The sequence below is a fragment of the Hyla sarda genome, chromosome 6, assembly GCF_029499605.1.
Source record: "Hyla sarda isolate aHylSar1 chromosome 6, aHylSar1.hap1, whole genome shotgun sequence".
Classification (NCBI taxonomy): domain Eukaryota; kingdom Metazoa; phylum Chordata; class Amphibia; order Anura; family Hylidae; genus Hyla; species Hyla sarda.
In genome coordinates this window covers 217,742,282-217,762,672 of record NC_079194.1, presented here as the reverse complement: position 1 = coordinate 217,762,672, position 20,391 = coordinate 217,742,282, and the positions used below count along the sequence as shown (strand labels likewise).

The window sequence follows — 20,391 nt, the reverse complement described above, 5'->3', positions numbered from 1 at the left end:
GGTCAAGAGATGAACAGATACTACCAAGGAAGTGGGCCAAAGAAGAATATCATTCCAGACTCTCTTCTTACTCCGTGGGAGTATCAGTATATGTCCATAGGAAGGTACCATTCGAAACTAAAAATGCAATGGTAGACAAGTATGGTCGATACGTATTTCTTTATGGGATATGGGAAAATAGGGCCATTATCTTGGCCTTTGTTTATATTCCTCCACCTTTTAGAGTGGATGTTCTGAGGGACCTCGTGAGTTATAGCGAAAGTAAGACACACGCGGCATTATGGATAGTTGGAGACTTGAATAATGTAATGGACCCTAGTATGGACAGATACAAATTAGGTAGGAATGTAGGGGGGAGTGAAACAGCATTGGCGAGGTACTGTGGAGAGATGAATTGGGTTGATGGGTGGCGGAAATTAAACCCAGGAGTAAGACAGTACTCATGCTTTAGTACCTCATATAACACTGCTTCCCGAATTGACCTATGTCTTTGTGATAAGAATGCGATGATCTGGACCAGTAGGGTGCAGTATAGAGCTAAAACCCTATCGGACCACTGCCCACTGGTGGTGGAAATTGGAGGTAAGGCAATGGGTGGGAAAAGGCTGGGCTTTCGGCTCAACCCTCACTGGATAGAATTAGTGGGAGACCAGGGACTGGTTTAGACAGGAAATAGAGGCATTCTGGGAGATTAATTATAAGTCAGCAAACCCTCAGGTAGTATGGGATACCATGAAGGCATATTTGAGGGGCCTATACATAGGGCAAATTAATAAAAAGAAAAAGGAATTTTCACAGGAAGAATCAACATTGAATAGTAAAGTGGCAACATTAGAAGCAGGGATAGATGAGGACAGTGGGGGTGAACGGCTGTTAGAATTGAAGGCAGCTCAAGAGGAACATAAAGAATATCTACTTAAAAAGGCACAAAAACTATTTTTTAGTGGGCAATTTAACTTTTTTGAAAAAGGGAAACCAAATAAGACATTGTCAAGATTACTTAAAAACCAAGGTGAGGAATGTGGTATTATGGCTCTGAGGAGGGAGGATGGCAGCATAACCACAGAAAGAAGAAATAGCCCAAATGGTTAGCTCTTTTTTTCTCCAATCTCTATATAAGTAGTAATATTAATAGGGCTGACGTAGTGGAATTTTTGAGGGGAATTAATATTCCAAGTCTGACAGAGGATGTCAGGGATTCCTTGGATGACCCAATCTCCCTCCAGGAGCTGGAGGAAGCATTGGCATCAATTCAAGGGAATACATCCCACGGGTCCGATGGCATTCCATTTCAGATATATAGGATATATTCAACCTTGCTACTTCCAAAACTGCTGGGTATCATTAATGAATCCTGGAGGGGGGGGGGGGGTTCTCCCTAAATCAATGTGTGAGGCTAATATTAGACTCATTAAGAAAAAAGATAAAGATCCTTTGGATTTGGGCTCATATCGCCCTATCTCCTTGCTTAATACGGATATAAAGATAATAGCGAAAGCATTGGCAAGGAGATTAGATAAAGTGGTGGAGGTAGTGGTGGGGAATGACCAGGGAGGATTCAGGTCAGGAAGAACGGCCCATGACAATATCCACCAGGTGTATGAGGCAATCCAGAGTGGATCCCGGGGCCCCTGCTCCATCCTGTCATTGGACGTTACTAAAGCTTTTGACAGGGTTGAGTGGGGATACCTCTGGGAAGTTTTGAAGAGGGTGGGGGTGGGCCCCGAGATTCTTGAGTTATATTCAGTTAATTGTATACTAATCCGGAGGAGAGTGTGGTGGTAGATGGAATTCCCTCCTACCCATTCAAACTAAGTAGAGGAACAAGGCAGGGCTGCCCCCTCTCACCCTCTTTATTTGTAATTTATATTGAACCCCTAGCGGCTTGGATAAGAGATAATAATGTCTATGAGTGATTTGGAGTAAATGGAGAAATGAATAAGATCTTATTTGCAGATGATATCCTCCTTTTTGTAACTAATCCACAAGAAAAAATACATCGTATCATTAAGCTGTTCGAGGTATTTGCCCCTTTATCTGGGTTGGAGATAAACTGGAGTAAATCTACCATGCTCCCCCTGGATGAAGATATGGGGGAGATGGTGGGAAGACTATCAGTGCTAAAAAAAACCCGAATGTTTCCCCTATCTAGGAGTAAAAATAGCAGCCACAAATGATAGGTTTGTGATTAACAACATACGCCCCCTATTAAATAGTCTAGCGAAGAGAGTAGAAGTATGGATTAAAATGCCTCTCTATGTCAGAAAGGATGGCGATAGTAAAAATGGTGGTCCTCCCACAGATCCTTTTTTTTCTTAGTGCCTCGCCAATGTGGATCGGCAAGTGCTGGTTCCGGAAGATAGAAGTGATATTGGGCAGATTGTTATGGGGAAGAAAAAGGGTCCGTCTGAAGTACAGATATTTTATGGCCTCTGGAGATAGGGGGGGGATTGGATATGCCCAACTTTCTTGTTTATTACTTGGCCGCGCAGTTGGTACGAGTCGTGAATTGGAGGAATTCTAGATATCTGGAGAAGATTGTAGTAGATAAGGAGAAAGAGAACATATATGAAGTGTTGGAATTAGATGATTATGAGGAGAGTGGTTCGAACAACACGATGCTACTGCATAAATACAGAAAAGTATGGGAAAGATTAAAGGAAGAATTACATATAGAAAATAGTTTTGGGTTCACACCCTTATGGGGTAATAACAAATTTAAAGAATTGGTGGATTGTGAGTCAACTTTTTGGGATAGTAAGGGTATAAAACGATTGGAACAAATATTTGATAAAGGACAACTTTTTTCATTTGAGCACATAAAAAAGGGGGTATGATATTAGCGATAATGATTGGCTGTATTATTGGCAGGTTAGCCATGCAGTCCATAACACGATAGATAAGGAGATATATGTAGCACAGAAACACAATTTCATAGAAGCACTAATCCAAATAGAGCACTTTAAGAAAAAAAGGAATATCAATTTTGTATAAGAAATTAAATAAGGTTATTGGAGTAAGGGGGACCGACAGAATTAAGGAAAAATGGTCTGGGATAGTGGGTACGGTGTCTGAAGATGAGTGGGACATTGTGGCCCAAAATATAAGTAAGGTTTCTCGTAATATGGAACATAAAATCACACAATTTAAGATACTACACAGGACCCACTATTCCGCGCTTCATTTATATAGGATAGTGGTGAAAATGACGTCACACTATGTTAAATGTGGTTTGGAAGAAGCAGATTATTTACATAGCTTCTGGTCGTGTGAGACGATTTCTGTGTTCTGGGAATCTGTAATAAAAGAGATAGAAAGTAAAATCCCTGTGAAGGTACCTCGTACGATAGAGTTTATACTACTGGGAGCCATTGGTAATATGGGGAAATTTGAGTGCCTGCTACATCGGATTTTGTTCTTCGCCAGACTGACCATACTAAGGAATTGGATATCCCCTAAAGAATTGCAGATAGAGGAATGAAAGGAAGGGTTAAAAAAAAATCATGAAAAATAAGGAGTCCAGATGGATGAGGAGTGAGAAGGGTCAAAGAGAATGTAGAAAAATTTGGAATGTATGGTAGACTTAAACATAGACAACTGTTTACAAAAACAAAAAGAAAAGAGAATCTTATTTTTTTTTGTTTTTTGTTTTTCCCCTCCTCCTCTTTCCTCTTCTCGGTGCCAGTAGGTGGGGTGGGGTGTTAATAAGGATTAGGTATACTTCTCAGATGTAAACAAGTATAAGTATGGCTTTTTGGCCTTTGTCTTTTTTTTTTTGATTGGGGACTTTGTTATAACTGAATTGTACTTTTGTAATTTTTTTTATTATTAAAATAAAGTAACAATTAATAATAATAAAAAAAAAAAAAAAAAAAAAAAAAAAAAATGATATGCAATGACTGAGGGACAAAGAAAAAAAAGGAATATATTTAATTTGTGTGTCGTATTTATGAATGCTGTAATATTAAAGAGCTAGTAAAGCCAGTATTTGACATGAATATAAAAAAAAAAAAAAAAAAAAAAAAAAAAAAAACACTCTGCACTTTCACTTTGTCCTACTGCCTAGGCGCTTTATAGCCTGCAGTTCAGGCTAGCCACAGCACCTGTTTGTAGCATTGACTTTCTTACTGCCTTATATCCGTACAATACAGGTAGCTGGGCACTTGCCCCTAATTCATAAGATATAGATATATATATGATCTTTTGAGGCATCAATTCTTTATTACATTTTTTTCTACTTGAATGCTATTTTTTGTATGCATTACGACAGCGCAGGTTCCGGTGTAGTTGTCTCTCATGTGATGTATGTATTTTTTTTTTTAATATTATATGTGATGTTTTAATCTATTGAAATAAGGCTCCTTTCACACTATGAATTTCTCCGTTTACAAACTTCCGTCACATGTACAGTCACTACAGCTGCAAAACCCGGCCGTTGCAAAACCCCTGACGGCCGTGACTAAATTGCATTGCAGCCTATGGGGTTTTGTAACTGCCCGTGTGCACCCGTAATTCATTACGGGTGCTATACAGTGACGGGACATCGTGGCGGAAAAATTACTGCATGCAGTAATTTTTCCGCCACGATGTCCCGTCACTGTATAACTCCCGTAATGAATTACAGGCATATACGGGTGCAAACAGGCAGTTACAAAACCCCATAGGCTGCAATGCAATTTAGTCACGGCCGTCAGGGGTTTTGTAACGGCCGGGTTTTGCAGCTGTAGTGACGGAACATGTGACGGAAGTTTGTAAACGGAGAAATTCATAGTGTGAAAGGAGCCTTAAATATGGTCTTAATTGCATTTATTTTGTAGTGGTGCCATTTTCTTTTCTTTGGTACTCATGGGTGGACAAATGTAGATTACAGGGGTGCATGAGTTCAGTTAGGCCTAGGGCAGCACAAGACCTTAAAAGGAAACTTTCAGCTTGCTCCTCCCCCCGCACTAACCAGCGGTACGCTGATCATTTTGATGCTTACTGTATTCGGATCCGCCTGGCCATTCTGCCGATAAAACGTCATTAGCATATAGGGAAAAATAAAGCTAAGTGGCACAGGCGGTGTTAAATGACACTGACGTCACCGCTTCCAGGCACAGCAGCGCCCAGCTCATCAATATTCCTTGATTAGCTGGGCCGAGCTGCAGCCAGCAGCGGTGACGTCAGAGTGCCAGTTAACGCCACCTGTGCCAGTTAGCACTTCATTAGTATATACAGAAAAACTAAGATATCGCACAGTAAGCATCAAACTTATCAGCGTTCCGCGCACTACCAGCCAGTACCACTGGTTAGTGCGGGGGGAGCAAGCTGACAGTTTTCCTTTAATACACCATTGGCCCATGCCATTACTGTACCAGGATAGTACAGAGGTTTAATTAATAATAACACTTTTGACTTGACAAACAGTTTGTATTCTGCACAGTATACTTCCATTTAAAGAACTTCAGATACTTACTCGGAGCTCTGCGCCAGTCATAAGGTGCTCCTCTTACATTTACATCACGTGTGTACCCCCAGTCAACCATACTCTGAACAAGAGTGTAGAAATATGTACCTGCAAAACATTTAGAGACATTGAAACCCTAAACATGACACTCAGACACACAAATAAAGCCTTTTGGGACAATAATAACAACAACAACAACAACAACAACAACAACAACAACAACAACAACAACAACAACAACAACAACAACAACAACAACAACAACAACAACTACAAATCTTTATCTATATATTGCCAACATATTCCATAGCACTTTACAATGCCAAGAGAAAATCTACAGACAAAATCAGACATTACAGGATACTAAACTCCCAGTGTACGGCTGGACAGTCATTAAATTTGAGACTTTCACATTTTTGTTTACATTTAGCACATACACCTAAAAAAGCTCCAGTCATATACACTAAACCAGTGATTGCCAACTGGGGTGCCACGGGATTTTGCCATAAAATTTTTTTTTTTTTTTTACATTCCCTCCCCAGCGGCGCAGGGGAGAGGGATGTTTGTGTGCGCTGTGCGTGCGTCCCCCTCCGGCGCAGTGAGCGAGTGCCCTGCTGGAGCCCTGAGTTTGTGCCCTACCGGAGAGAGGAACAAAAAAGGCTTGCTAAAAAAAATAAAAATAAAAAAGTCCATCCCCCTTTCCATCCCTATAACCCAAGTTCACCAGCCAGTTTACCCCGTCACCCATGTCCACCCCCCTATTAACCCCTCTTTTATCCCCCTTGTCATCCTTGTCCATCCTCCTGTCATCCCTGTTTACCCCCATATCTTCCGTGTCCACCCTCCTCCTATCCATGTCCATCCCCCTGTCACCCATGTTCACCCCCCTTTGACCACCCCCCAGTCTACACCTCTGTCACCTATGTCCACCTATTCCCCCCCCCCCCGTCCCTTTGTCACCCCAGTCCACCCCTCTTAACAGTTGGAACCCTTGTCGACCCCTCTGACCCATGTCCACCCTCCTGTCATGTCCACCTTGGCCATCCCCCTATCCACCCCTCCTGTCATCCCTGTCCATACCGGTGTCACCCATGTTCACCCCTCTGCCACCCATGTACACTCCTCTATCACCCCCCTACACCCCTCTGTCACCCTACACACCTATCTCCCATGTACACCTTTCTACACCTCTCAGTTAATCCTTTACACCCATACGCCTCTGTATTCCTCTAGAGAATCTGGAGGCTAATGCTGGTAAAGTGCGGAGCCTAATAGATTTGTTTTGCAGGTTTAACAGTGAAGAGTTGTGGCTGGAAGAAATGGTCATGGCGGTCCGGATCAGACGGAGAAGAACAGGGAATGACGCTGATCAGAGAAGACTTCACTTGTGAGTTGCTGTATAAAGCAGCACTTTAACCCCATAACGATGCAGGACGTAAATGTACGTCCTGCTGAGCTGGTACTTAACGCACCAGGACGTACATTTATGTCCTATGCATAACCGCGAGGGACCCGCCTGTAATGGCGGACATCTGCGATAGTGCGGCTGTCCGCCATTAACCCCTCAGATGCCGTGATCAATACAGATCTCGGCAGCGCTGCCGCGGTGATCCGATCATCCAGCATGGCAGCCGGAGGTCCCCTCACCTGCCTTCCACGGGTCTTCTGCTCTGATCTGCGATCGAGTAGAGCAGAAGATGACCGATAACACTGATCAGTGCTATGTCCTATGCATAGCACTGAACAGTATTAGCAATCGAATAATTGCTATAAATAGTCCCCTATGGGGACTATTAAAGTGCAAAAATAAAAGTAAAAAAAATTATTATATTTATAGATTATATATATATATATATATATATATCTAATTATAATTTATATAATTATATTTATATTTATCTATTTATATTATATATTATATTTATACATTATATATTATATATATATTTATATATTATATATATTATTATATATATATTTATATATTATATATATTATTATATATATATATATATATATATATATATATATATATATATATATATATATATATATATATATATATATATAAAAATGTGGAAAAAAGTGATATATATAAAAATCTAAGTTTTTTTTATTTGAAGGCGAGGAGGAAAAAACAAAAACGTAAAAATAAAAGTGGGCTGAGTCCTTAAGGGGTTAAACTACATACCCACTGATAGATAGATATTTGATATTGTGCATTGCGGCCTTTTTCCTCCTTTTTTTTTTTTGCTCGTCAACTTCGTTAGGGGTGCCCCGAGCCAAAAAAGGTTGGGAAACACTGCGCAAAACATAGGCTATAACAAATACCAGTAGTGTCCATCGCTCACATATTAATACATGATGCACTCAACTATACAGAGTGAGCTTTCTAGTGACATATCCGTTAACTGTATGCCATTTTAGCTTATGGGTGATGAACACTATTGTTAAGCATCTATTTAATGTGTCCATGATCCAGATGCCATAGTGGCATCTGTAACCTATAGGTTGGAAAACACCCCAAAAAAAATTAAAAATGTATGTTCCTTACTAGACTTTACAGGATAAGAAAACAGTTTACATCTCGCAATGGAAGTCTGTCGGCACATTTAGCCCATACATTGGGAAAAAAGCTTGATGTGAACGCGGTTTTATAGGTTTAAAAACATAATATACCTTAATTTTTACAATAAAAAGCAAAAGGGTGATGAAATCTTCAAGTATCAATATTTAAAATAAAAATTCATAAAATACAATCTATTATCCCTTGTATTTTCTGTATATTGTATGTAGAGGAGTGAGTAATGGTAACTTCAACAGTTCTAAAAACACACACACACACACACACACACACACACACACACACAATCCTTGGTCTCTAAACTGTGGACAGCCAGCTGTTGGGGTTGTCCAGGCAAAGTGGGAGTTATGGTTTTGCAACAGCTGGAGGTCCACAGTTAACCCCCTTAAGGACGCAGCCATTTTACACCTTAGGACCGGAGCGTTTTTTGCACATCTGACCACTGTCACTTTAAACATTAATAACTCTGGAATGCTTTTAGTTATCATTCTGATTCCGAGACTGTTTTTTCGCGACATATTCTACTTTAACATGGTGGTAAATGTTTGTGGTAACTTGCATCCTTTCTTGGTAAAAAATCCCAAAATTTGATGAAAAATTTGAAAATTTTGCATTTTTTCTAACTTTGAAGCTCTCTGCTTGTAAGGAAAATGGATATTCCCCCAAAAATTTTTTGATTCACATTTGCAATATGTCTACTTTATGTTTGCATCATAAAATTGACGTGTTTTTACTTTTGGAAGACACCAGAGGGCTTCAAAGTTCAGCAGCAATTTTCCACAAAATTTTCAAACTCACTATTTTTCAGGGACCAGTTCAGGTTTGAAGTGGATTTGAAGGGTCTTCATATTAGCAATACCCCATAAATGACCCCATTATGAAAACTGCACCCCCCAAAGTGTTCAAAATGACATTCAGTCAGCATTTTAACCCTTTAGGTGTTTCACAGGAATAACAGCAAAGTGAAGGAGAAAATTCACAATCTTCATTTTTTTTTTTACACTCGCATGTTCTTGTAGACCCAATTTTAGAATTTTTACAAGGGGTAAAAGGAGAAAATATATATTTATATTTGTAGCCCAATTTCTCTCGGTTAAGTACATATCTCAAATGTCTATGTAAATTGTTCGAAGGGCGCAGTAGAGGGCTCAGAAGGGAAGGAGCGACAAGGGGATTTTGGAGAGTACGTTTTTTCAGAAATGGTTTTTGGGGGGCATGTTGCATTTAGGAAGCCCCTATTGTGCCAGGACAGCAAAAAACGATACTCCGGCCCCTGTACTGCCCATCATTACGTGCAGAGCGATCTCGCTCTGTGCTGTAATGATAGCGCAGTGCCCCAGCGGGGATCCCGGGGCTCCCCAGCAGCGGGACCCTGGCGATCTGACATCTTATCCCCTATCCTTTGGATAGGGGATAAGATGTCTAGGGGCGGAATACCCCTTTAATACCCCACAGGTGATTCACAACTTTTGCATATGTGAAAAAAATTATAATTTTTTTCACTAAAATGTGTGTTTCCCCCCATATTTCAAATTTTTGCATGGGTTAATAGCAGAAAAGACCCCCAAAATTTGTAACCCCATCTCTTCTGAGTATGGAAATACCCCATGTGTGGACGTCAAGTGCTCTGCTGGTGCACTACAATGCTCAGAAGAGAAGGAGCGCCATTGAGCTTTTGGGGAAAAAATAAAATAAAAAATTGTTTGGAATGGAAGTCAGGGGCCATGTGCGTTTACAAAGCCCCCGTGGTGCCAGAACAGTCGACCCCCCCACATGTGACCCTATTTTGGAAACTACACCCCTCACTGAATTTAATAAGGGGTGCAGTGAGTATTTACACCCCACTGGCGTTTGACAGATCTTTGGAACAGTGGGCTGTGCAAATGAAAAATTTAATTTTTCATTTTCACAGATCACTATTACAAAATCTGTCAGACACCTGTCACTGTTTCCCTTATTACATTACGTGAGGGGTGTAGGTTCCAAAATGGGGTCACATGTGGGGGGGGGGGGGGGGTCCATTGTTCTGGCATTATGGGGGCTTTGTAAACACACGTGGCCTTCAATTTCAGACAAATTTTCTCTTCAAAAGCCCAATGGCGCTCCTTCTCTTTTGAGCATTGTAGTGCGCCAGCAGAAAACTTTACATCCACATATGGGGTATGTTCTTACTCAGAAGAAATGGGGTTACAAATTTAGGGCTTCCCCCCCCCCCCCCCACCATTTTCCCTTGTGAAAATGAAAAATTTTGGGTAACACCAACATTTTAGTAAAAAAAAATTCTCTCTTCATTTTTCCATCCAAATTTGAAGAATTTTCATTAAACACCTGTGGGGTGTTCAAGCTCACTATACCCCTTGTTACATTCCATGAGGGGTGTAGTTTCCAAAATGGGGTCACATGTGGGTATTTCTTTTTTTACCCCTTTTAGGTCAGAACTGCTGTAAAATCAGCCACCCCTGTGCAAATCACCAATTTAGGCCTCAAATGTACATAGTGCGCTCTCACACCTGAGCCTTGTTGTGCGTCCGCAGAACATTTTACGCCCACATATGGGGTATTTCTGCACTCCGGAGAAATTGCGTTACAAATTTTAACTCTTGTGAAAATAAAAAGTATGGGGCAACACCAGCATGTTAGTGTACATTTTTTTACACTAAAAAGCTGGTGTAGCCCCCAACTTTTCCTTTTCACAAGGGGTAAAAGGAAAAAGCCCCCCAAAATTTGTAATGCAATTTCTCCAGAGTACGGAAATACCCCATATGTGGCCCTAAACCGTTTCCTTGAAATACGACAGGGCTCCGAAGTGAGAGAGCACCATGCGCATTTGAGGACTAAATTAGGGATTGCATAGGGGTATTCTATGCCAGCGATTCCCAAACAGGGTGCCTCCAGCTGTTACTAAACTCCCAGCATGGGTGGACATTCAGTGGCTGTCCAGAAATGCTGGGAGTTGTTTTGCAACAGTTGGAGGCTCCATTTTGGAAACACTGCCATACAATATGTTTTTAATTTTTCTTGGGGGGGGGGGGGGGGGGTAACAGTGTAAGGGGTGTATATGTAGTGTTTTACCCTTTATTTTGTGTTAGTGTAGTGTTTTTAGGGTACGTTCACACTGGTGTGTTACGGTGAGTTTCCCGCTAGGAGTTTGCGCTGCAGCGAAAGATTTGCCGCAGCCCGAACTTGAAGCAGGAAACTTACCCGTGTGAATGTACCCTGTACGTTCATATGGGGGGGGGGGGGGGGGGGGAACCTCCAGCTAGGTTCTGTTATCTAACTCAGTATTTTCCAACCAGTGTGCCTCCAGCTGTTGCAAAACTGCAACTCCCAGCATGTACTGATCACCAAAGGGCAGGCTGGGAGATGTAGTTATGCAACAGCTGGAGGTACGCAACTACAACTCCCAGCATGCCGAGGCAGCTGTTTGGGCATGCTGAGATTTGCAGTTTTGCAACATCTGGAGGGCTACAGTTTTAGAGAACACTGCAAAGTGATCTCCAAACTGTGACCCTCCAGATGTTGCAAAACTACAAATTCCAGCATGCCCAGACAGCAAACAGCTGTTTGGGCATGCAGGGAGTTGATGTTTTGCAAGATCTGGAGGGATACAGATAGTGGTCTCAAACTGTAGCCCTCCAGATGTTGCAAAACTACATATTCCAGCATGCCCAAACAGCTGTCTGGGCATGCTGGGAGTTGTAGTTTTGCAACATCTTGAGGGCTACAATTATAGAGACCACTATCTAGTGGTCTCAGACTGTACCCTCCAGATATCGCTAGGCAACTCACCGGCTTCCGTAGGATCCAGCCGCATGACGTCACCGCCCGCCGATCTCCGTCGCCTGCAGCCTCCGGATCGGTAAATGGATCTTCGGCGTCTGTCCCCGTCGCTTTCCCCGTCCTGCCCCACCTATTGTGGGTGGGCAGGACGGGGAAAATGAAAGTTGACCCCCCCCCGATCTGCTATTGGTGGTCGCGTCTAGACCACCAATAGCAGGGATAGGAGGGGGTGGCACCCCAGCCACCTCACTCCTATGCCTTTAGGGGGATCGTGGGTGTATTAGACAACCGCGATCCCCCTTCTATTCCGGGTCACCATAGACCCGTAATGACCCGAAATCGCAAGTGTGAATATACTTGCGATTTTCCGCGATCGCCGACATGGTGGGGGGTCTGATGACCCCCCTGGGCATTTGCACGGGATGCCTGCTGAACGATTTCAGCAGGCATCCCGGTCAGAGCCCCGCCCGGCGCATGGCGGGGACCGGAACTGCCAATGACGTAACTGTACGTCATGGGTCCTTAATAACCAGGGTGTCGAGACGTAACGTTACGTCATGGGTCCTGAACGGGTTAAGAGACCACTGCACTACATGGTCAAAAGCACATAGACACTTTCCCATGGAGGTAGACAACACTGGTCTTGCAAGGCACAAGAGTCATTCCTCAAGCTGCAAAGCCAATGTCCTGACAGAATTCAAGGTGCACAGCCCACAATCTGGACTCCTGAATGGGACTCAGTTCTTAGTCTATTAAAGTGCCATGGGTAGCCTAGTGCTGTACTCTGCTTTCTTCAGCTTCCCCATAGACGATGAAGCAAGGTCAGGTCGGTCAGCTGCTACTCCATTTAGAGCGCAGATTTTAATATTGCAGGGGATAGGGGTTAAGTGCATACGGTAGTGAAACCTCTTTAATAATTCCTGGCAGCAGATAAGTATTTTAACACATCCTACCTGGGAATGGGGAGTTAAATTAAATGAAGCCACTCAGTACTGCAGGGTAATGTATTCTGTTCTGTACATACAGTAAGTGTATGTGCACTTATGTGGATATTCAGAGTGATATATATATTGATATACTTGAGCTTATAAACATGTGTTTTGATATGTAGTAATAAAGTGTTAAGGCCACACATGTCATACGCACTGTGGATTCTGTGCGGTGGGAAATATGTACCATATGGATAGGGGATAAGATGTCTAGGGGTGGAGTACCCCTTTAAGGTAAATGTAAAAAAATCTGCAACAGATCTGCAGCATATTCAAAACACCTTAAGTCAATCCTCAAGGACAGTCTAACCTTTTTCAAAAAAAGTGTGGATGAAAAATTGATAGATATAGGGTAAGATATTGTGACTTACCATAAAGTGTATAAAGTATACCATATAGGGGAGATTTTTAAAACCAGTGCAAAGGCAAATTTGACCAGTTGCCCATAGCAACTAGATTGCTTCTTTTGTTTTTAAAAAAAGAAGAAACTTTGGTTGGTTGCTATGGACAACTGGATAACTTTTCCTTTGCACTCGTTTTGGTAACTCTTACCCTAGTTGTCTACGTCATTTATGGGTGTTTGCATGTCAAATTTTTTATTTGTATTTAGAAACATGAAAACAGCAGTAGAATGGTTCAGTAATTCCCATAGAGGCACCACTCCAAGTCAGCCCATCAAACCACAAGACAAACAGTACATAGCTGCAGTGTGGGGGCTATGAAAAGCTTTACAGATTAATGGGTTTAATAAAACCTACAAAATGTTCTCATTCATGCATGTGTGAACAACCCGTTTGGAAGTCAGCACTACAGTGGTCCGAAGGTATGTGTAAAAATGTAGAATAGATGGTCATTATTTACCCACACTCCTTTTGCTAGGATCCAGAAATTCCAAAGGGTATGTCTGGCCAAAGCCTGGGACCCGCACATCCACTCCCTCAGGAGAAGCAGTAGTCTTTGTGGTTGTGTTATAAACTAACCTGAAAAGAAAATATATTATATAAAATGTATACTCTTATTGCACAATATATCAGTATGTTATAAGACATTAGGCCTAAACACTATCTGCAAATGCTTGAATAGAACAGTTTACCTCCCAATTTTTTTCTTCTTTAAAACGTTTAGACAGTCAGTCATTTTTATCCCATAAGTTCTGAAAGTTTGTCCCTGTCAAATATCACAAGCTTTGATCGGTCGGGACGTTCAGACCCCTACCGATTTTAGCATGAGCGGAGATTAGGGATCAACAGATATCGATTTTTTAGGTCCGATACCGATAATCTGTGGCCTTTCAGGCCGATAATTTATACCGATATTCCGGTATAAATTATCGGCCATTTCTCCACCCCCCCTCCCCCGAAGAAGCGGCTGCAGATCATTGATTTAAAGCAGGCACTTTAAATCAATGAACTGCAGGGCCAGAGACCGCCGCTGCCACCCGCTTCTCTCCCACTGCCTGTCCTGGGGTCCTCCTGAGTCCAATCCCCACTATCCTCTGGCCAGAGATCGCCATTGCCCGCTTCTCTCCCACTGCCGGTCCTTAGTCCAACCACCACCGCTGCCCCATTGCCTCCCCCATCCCCGGTTTTATAACTACCTGTTCCTGGGGGAGGCAATGTGGCAGCGGCGGTCTGTGGCCGGGGCGGTGGGGGTACTGTGCATTATCCGATTATCGGCAATCGTGAATTTCGGCCGAAAATATCGGCCAAATCGATAGTCGGTTGATCCCTAGCGGAGATAAGCGTGAAAGCGATGTCAGCATGAGTGTTCACCAGATCTCAGCTGTTCTTTCTAGAACCAGGAATACCAGAAGGAGCCATCCTTTCCAAGTTAACGTCAGCATGCGTGTTTCCCTGTGCTCAGCAGATGTGCACACAATTTTTCTTCCCCTTGTAGGAAAAAAGTCATTTGCAAAATCCACTGCAAATATTTAAGGCATACCCTTGGATTACATTTTGTATGCTATGGATCTGGCTACAGATTAGCTAGATTCAATGGAACTATAGAAACACACACACATAAAAAAACAGCATGGACATATCCTAACTCTTCACTGGATTGTTTTGTTACAAAGCTATTACAATTTAAATAAAAATTACATCCTACTAGGGATATTTAATAACCTGGAACTAACTCACCTTATCAAGTCCAGCACTGGCACCCGTTTACGCCCTGAAACTGATGATGTTCCCAACATGCTGTAACCTCAATGATTGTCTGGAGTGTATAGGTATAGAGAAGTAAAGCAATCGCACTCACCACTCTGTAGCAGCATAATTTATTCAAGCATATTCAGCGGGTACAGTCATGCAGGGGCCCCTTGGAGGCACCCCAGCACCAATGTACCCGCTGAATATGCTTGAATAAATTATGCTGCTACAGAGTGGTGAGTGCGATTGCTTTACTTCTCTATACCTATACATATGGACTTTCCTACACATGAATCTGCAACACTAGCTGAACAGCCTTTTGGCCATGGTTCACACCGCAGAGCGTTGTCTAAAAGAGTCTATTGCTCCAGAATTTAAAAGTGTACCGGTTATAAAAAGTTATATAATGTAGATAATACCATTTTATGTATATTTGTAATATACATTGGTTAAAAATTGTGTATATTTTTGGGAGAAAAAATCCTGTCCCTGCAGCTATTGTCTGTGTGTCTCTATAATGAGTCCAAAAACAGGAAGTGAAGGTAAGACAAGCGGGGATCTGAGCAGGCTACTGGCTTGTCAATCATCCTGATGTATGAGCCAGGAGAGTGTTATAGAGCCTCAGTGCACAGAGTCCTGCTTGTCTGCCCTCACTTCCTGTATTTAGACTTCTCATAGAGACACACAATAGTTGTAGGGACAAAAATATACACACATTTTAACCAATGTATCTTACACATATATAGATAATGGTATTATCTACATTATATAAAAAGTTTTTGTTGACAACAGGTACACTTTAAGTGCCAGACTGAGTCTTCCTATAAAGATATTGTCTGGAATGTGTTCGGAACGTCACCAGCAGAGACAGCGCATAGTCAGCCGACCTCAACAGAGACAAGGGCGGACAGGAGCACCACCACTGGACCTGTAGAAAGATATTTACACTGCAATTTCTCAACCACTGATCATTTGTTCTTACCTTATATTGTCTATCCAGCAGTCAATTACTAGGGGCAGTAAAAGCTCCAGATTCAGCCAAAGAGTGAAGTAATAGTCCGTCTTCTTAGAGCACATGTAGTGCACAACTGATGGTTTATCCAGCTTCGCTTCCAGTTGGTTTCCCAAGTCACCTGGTACTACAAATACAAGAAAAGTATTGAAATAAAATAAATTAATAATAAAGCAACATAATGTACAATGCCATTATTCTGCCTGGTGGGCATGGTCCAGGCTTTAACAGTGTACTCTCATTGATTCTAATGCCTATTAACATTTTTGTTTCATAACGTATCAATAAAGATGAATATTTGTGATGCACCTGTTTGTTTATTGGTTGCATTTCTCTTGGATGTTTAAGGTATAGTGTATACTAACACTGAAACACTGTGCGTAGGATATAGGTTTCTACACTTGAAGTGTAAAATGAAATTCTCACATCTCACACTGCTCACTTTGAGTCATGTACACTCCTCAGGCTCTGTTAGTATGAATGTATTTCCCTACGTTATTAACCCCATAAGAAACTGCCCAATATGCCCTTTGTTTTTACTCCTGAGAAAAATTTGCTCCGATATGTGCCGTCACCACTGATGGCAATGCATATCCATGCGGATCTGCCCAAAAAATAAAAATAAACAGGTTTTAGTTTCCGTAGCCGAGAATTCCACAGTGTGCTCATTGCAGCAGAATCCCACTGAAAACAATGGGACACTGGAATTTCAGAGAAGAATTCAAGAGTTTTTTGTGTGATCATTTGTACTTTGTAATGACATCTTTAGCGCACAGCCCATCGAGGGGGTTACAGTAAAACAGTGATCTATAGAGATCACAGCATTTTACTGTATGTTGACAAAAAAAAAAGAAAAAAAAAAAAAGTGTACCTCTCATGATCTTGTTACATTTTATAATCCTCCCAGTTCACTGCCCCATCATAATAAACCACCCCCTGCCTTTATTTTTTTTTATTATTTATTATTTTCACAGACTGGGAAGGGGCATTACCCAGCAGGCATGACATCATCTGAAGCCATACAGGGGAGAACTTCCTTCCTCACTCTGCTACACACAGCCCAGAGCACTTCAGTGTGAGTTGAGCTCTGATTGGATGAGTCTGCACTCCATCTACCCCCCGCCCCCCCCCCCCTCCTTATTTACCATAAGGAGTGCAATAGCAAACATTTGTTTGAATGAGAGAGCCAATTTAAATTGTGATGCGCAACGTAACTCTTTCACTGGTAGGCTGGCGCATAGCAATATCTATACAGATCTATATGTTCACTTCATGTTTTTACTGGACAAAAGATTTACAATGTAAACATACCGCCAGTCCAGCCTGAGCTGTACCCATGGCTTTATAGCTGCAGGCACAGTTCAGCCCCACTAGGAGCACGGACGGTATACAGTGCTGTGCTATGTATCACCACTTACCTCATTACACTCTGTGGTAACTTGAAGGCAGTAAAAAAACAAAAACAAAAAAAAACAAAACACTGCAAAAGGGTCACACACATGCAAAAACGCTGCAGCATTTAATCTGGCAATTTTTTAGACATTAAAAAAAATGAATTGTGTAAACACTTCGCCAAACAGTGTGTTAAATGTTGCTGTCCCCTCAGGGCAACACACAGCCATTAAAGGAGGCCGCAGCGATGTCCCGCCTCGGCCGGTGATAGCCCGGTACGTCACACGGCGCTTCAGCCTAAGGGAAGGAGGAAGTAAACAGCCCAGCCGACTGATCAGCTGTTGCGGAGCTCCGGGAGAACGTAGGAAGGTAAGTGAAAGTTTGTTTTGTCTTTTTTTTTGCAGCCCAGGCAGGATGGAAAAGAAAAAGTCTGCACCGGACATCTGCTTTAAGGTCTAATCTTGGCCAAACTTGAAAAAGTCCAAACTTGGCCTATAGTGTCAATATTTTGTGTGGTCACTCTTATTTTCCAGCACTGCCTTAAAAGGGGTACTCCACTGGAAAACATTTTTTAAATCAAGTGGTGCTAGTAAGTTAAACAGATTTGTAAATGACTTCTATTTAAAAATCTTAATCCTTCTAGTACTTATCAGCTTCTGTATACTACAGAGGAAGTTCTTTTCTTTTTGAACTTTCTGCCTGACCACAGTGCTCTCTGCTGACACCTCGGTCTATTTCAGGAACTGTCCAGAGTAGGAAAAAATCCCCATAGCAAACCTCTCCAGTGGAGTACAACTTTAAGGCCCTTGGGCATGGAGTTCACCAGAATGTCACAGGTTGCCACTGGTGTCCACTTCCACTCCTACATGAGAGAGCTGGTGGATGTTAGAGGCCTTGTGCTCTCCCACCTTCTGTTTGAAGATGCGCCACAGATGCTCAATAGGGTTTAGGTCTGGAGACATGCTTGGCCAGTCCATCACCTTTACCCCCAGATTCTTTAGTAAGGCTGTGGTCGTCCTGGACAGGTGTTTGGGGTCACTATCTTGTTAGATTACTGCCCTGCAGCTCAGTCTCTGAAGGAGGGGGGGGGGGGGGGTAGGATCATGCTCTGCTTTAGTATATGTTGGTATTCATGGTTCCCTCAATGAATTGTAGCTCCCCAGTGCTAGCAGCACTCATGTAGGCCAGACCATGACAACCCCACCACCATGCCTGACTGTAGGCAAGTAACAATTTTCTTTCTACTCCTCACCTGGTTGCTGCCACACGCGCTAGACACCATCTGGACCAAATAAAAGTTATCTTGGTCTCATCAGACCACAGGACATGGTTCCAGTAATTCCTTAGTCTGCATGTCTTCATCACACAGTAGCCTTTCTTGTGCTCATACATCTATTTCCCCACAGACAATATCTAGATAGAACACAGCCTGCGCACTCACTTTGGTCGACCATGGCGAGACCTGTTCTGAGTGGTGCCTGTCTTGTGAAACCGATGTATGGTCTTGCCCACCGTGCTGCAGCTCAGTTTCAGGGTTTTGGCAATCTTTTTAAAGCCTAGGTTAAGATTTGTTTTTCAGATCCTTAGAGTTCTTTGCCATGAGGTGCCATGTTAAACTTCCAGTGACCAGTGTTAGAGTGTGAAAGAGAACACCATTTTTAAGACACCTGCTCCCCATTTACACCTGTGACCTTGTAACAGTAACGAGTCACATGCCACTGGGGATGAAAAATTGCTAAGTCAGCCCAATTTAGGCATTTCCACTTAGGGGTGTACTCACTTTTCTTGCCAAGGTTAAAGGGGTTCTCCGGTGCTTACACATCTTATCCCCTATCCAAAGGATAGGGGATAAGATGGCGTCCCCAGCTGCAGGGACTCCCGCGATCAGACATCTTATCCCCTTTGGATAGGGGATAAGATGTGTAAGCACCGGAGTACCCCTTTAAGACATTAAAGGGATATTCCGGCCTTAAACATCTTATCACCAATCCAAAAGATAGTCTGATGATGGGGGGGTCCTACTGCTGGGAGCCCCCCCCACCACGATCTCTGTGCAGCACCTGGCACAGAATACCATTTAATGACTGCATGTAATCATTTTGAGGGGACACAACATTAAATACTGTTATACAGGCTGCACTCTCTAATTTACATCGTAGAAGAGTTTCATTTCTTCAGTGTTGTCAAATGAAAAGATAGAATAACACGTGACAGGTGTGATACTGTAAGTATACTTAAAATTGCCCTATTCTCCCACCTATAACTTTGATTTTTCCATAAAATAGCTAATTTTTTGCACAGTGATCTGTAGTTTCTCAGTACCATTTTTTTTGCTTAGATGGGACTTTTTTTGATCAGTTTTTATACATTTTGTATAGTATATGTGACCAAAAATCAGCAACTCTGTTTGGATTTTTTTTTTTACATTCGCACCATTCACCAAACAAGATTATAAACGTATTGATTTAATATAGTTCAGATACCAAATAGGTGTTTTTTTTTTAAAATATTTTATTTTATTTGCAAAACGGGAAACTAGGGCTGATTTTAATTTGTAATAGGGGAGGGGTACTCGCTTCATAGACAGAATGCCGCTCAGGATGTAAATGTACATCCTGGTGCATTGAGTACCAGAACGTTAAAATTACCTCTGATCTCTTTAAGGGGTTAATTTTCAGGACAGAGCTTACTTTGGCCTTCAAGACTTAGCATTTTTTGTTCTTTCTACTCAATACAGAAATCAATGTGTTACGGAAGACAGGAACAGTATACATTCTCTGGGTGTTGTCTGTCATTACACAACTGTTCATTCAGCTGCATTTCTTCTACATTGTTAAGAAGGAATCACAGTCAATTAAAAGGTGTTGACTCTCAGCACCAACATTTTATCTCCATAACCCCTCAATCACACAGGGTATAAAAGTTACTTAAGTGAGGGTTGTGGCTTCTGGAAATAGCTGCATGTGCAGTTTTAGCTATTTTTCATGCTCCTATTTACTTCTATGGAAACAGACAGCATTCTCTCTAGGACCAAGAAT

At 42.0% G+C, this 20,391-nt stretch overlaps 1 protein-coding gene across 3 annotated transcripts in view; it reads right to left on the bottom strand.

Annotated features, from left to right (window-relative positions):
• Nucleotides 1–20,391, bottom strand: part of PLA2G15 (phospholipase A2 group XV) — a 118,590-nt gene that overhangs the window by 12,969 nt on the left and 85,230 nt on the right. For all 3 annotated transcript variants that reach the window (XM_056526430.1, XM_056526429.1, XM_056526427.1), the window contains 3 exons: nucleotides 15,932–16,088; nucleotides 13,661–13,779; nucleotides 5,456–5,554 (listed from right to left, as the gene is read on the bottom strand). In XM_056526430.1, coding sequence (XP_056382405.1) covers nucleotides 5,456–5,554; nucleotides 13,661–13,779; nucleotides 15,932–16,026 — 313 coding nt within the window. In that variant the 5' untranslated portion in view covers nucleotides 16,027–16,088. The remainder of the gene's footprint in view (nucleotides 1–5,455; nucleotides 5,555–13,660; nucleotides 13,780–15,931; nucleotides 16,089–20,391) is intronic.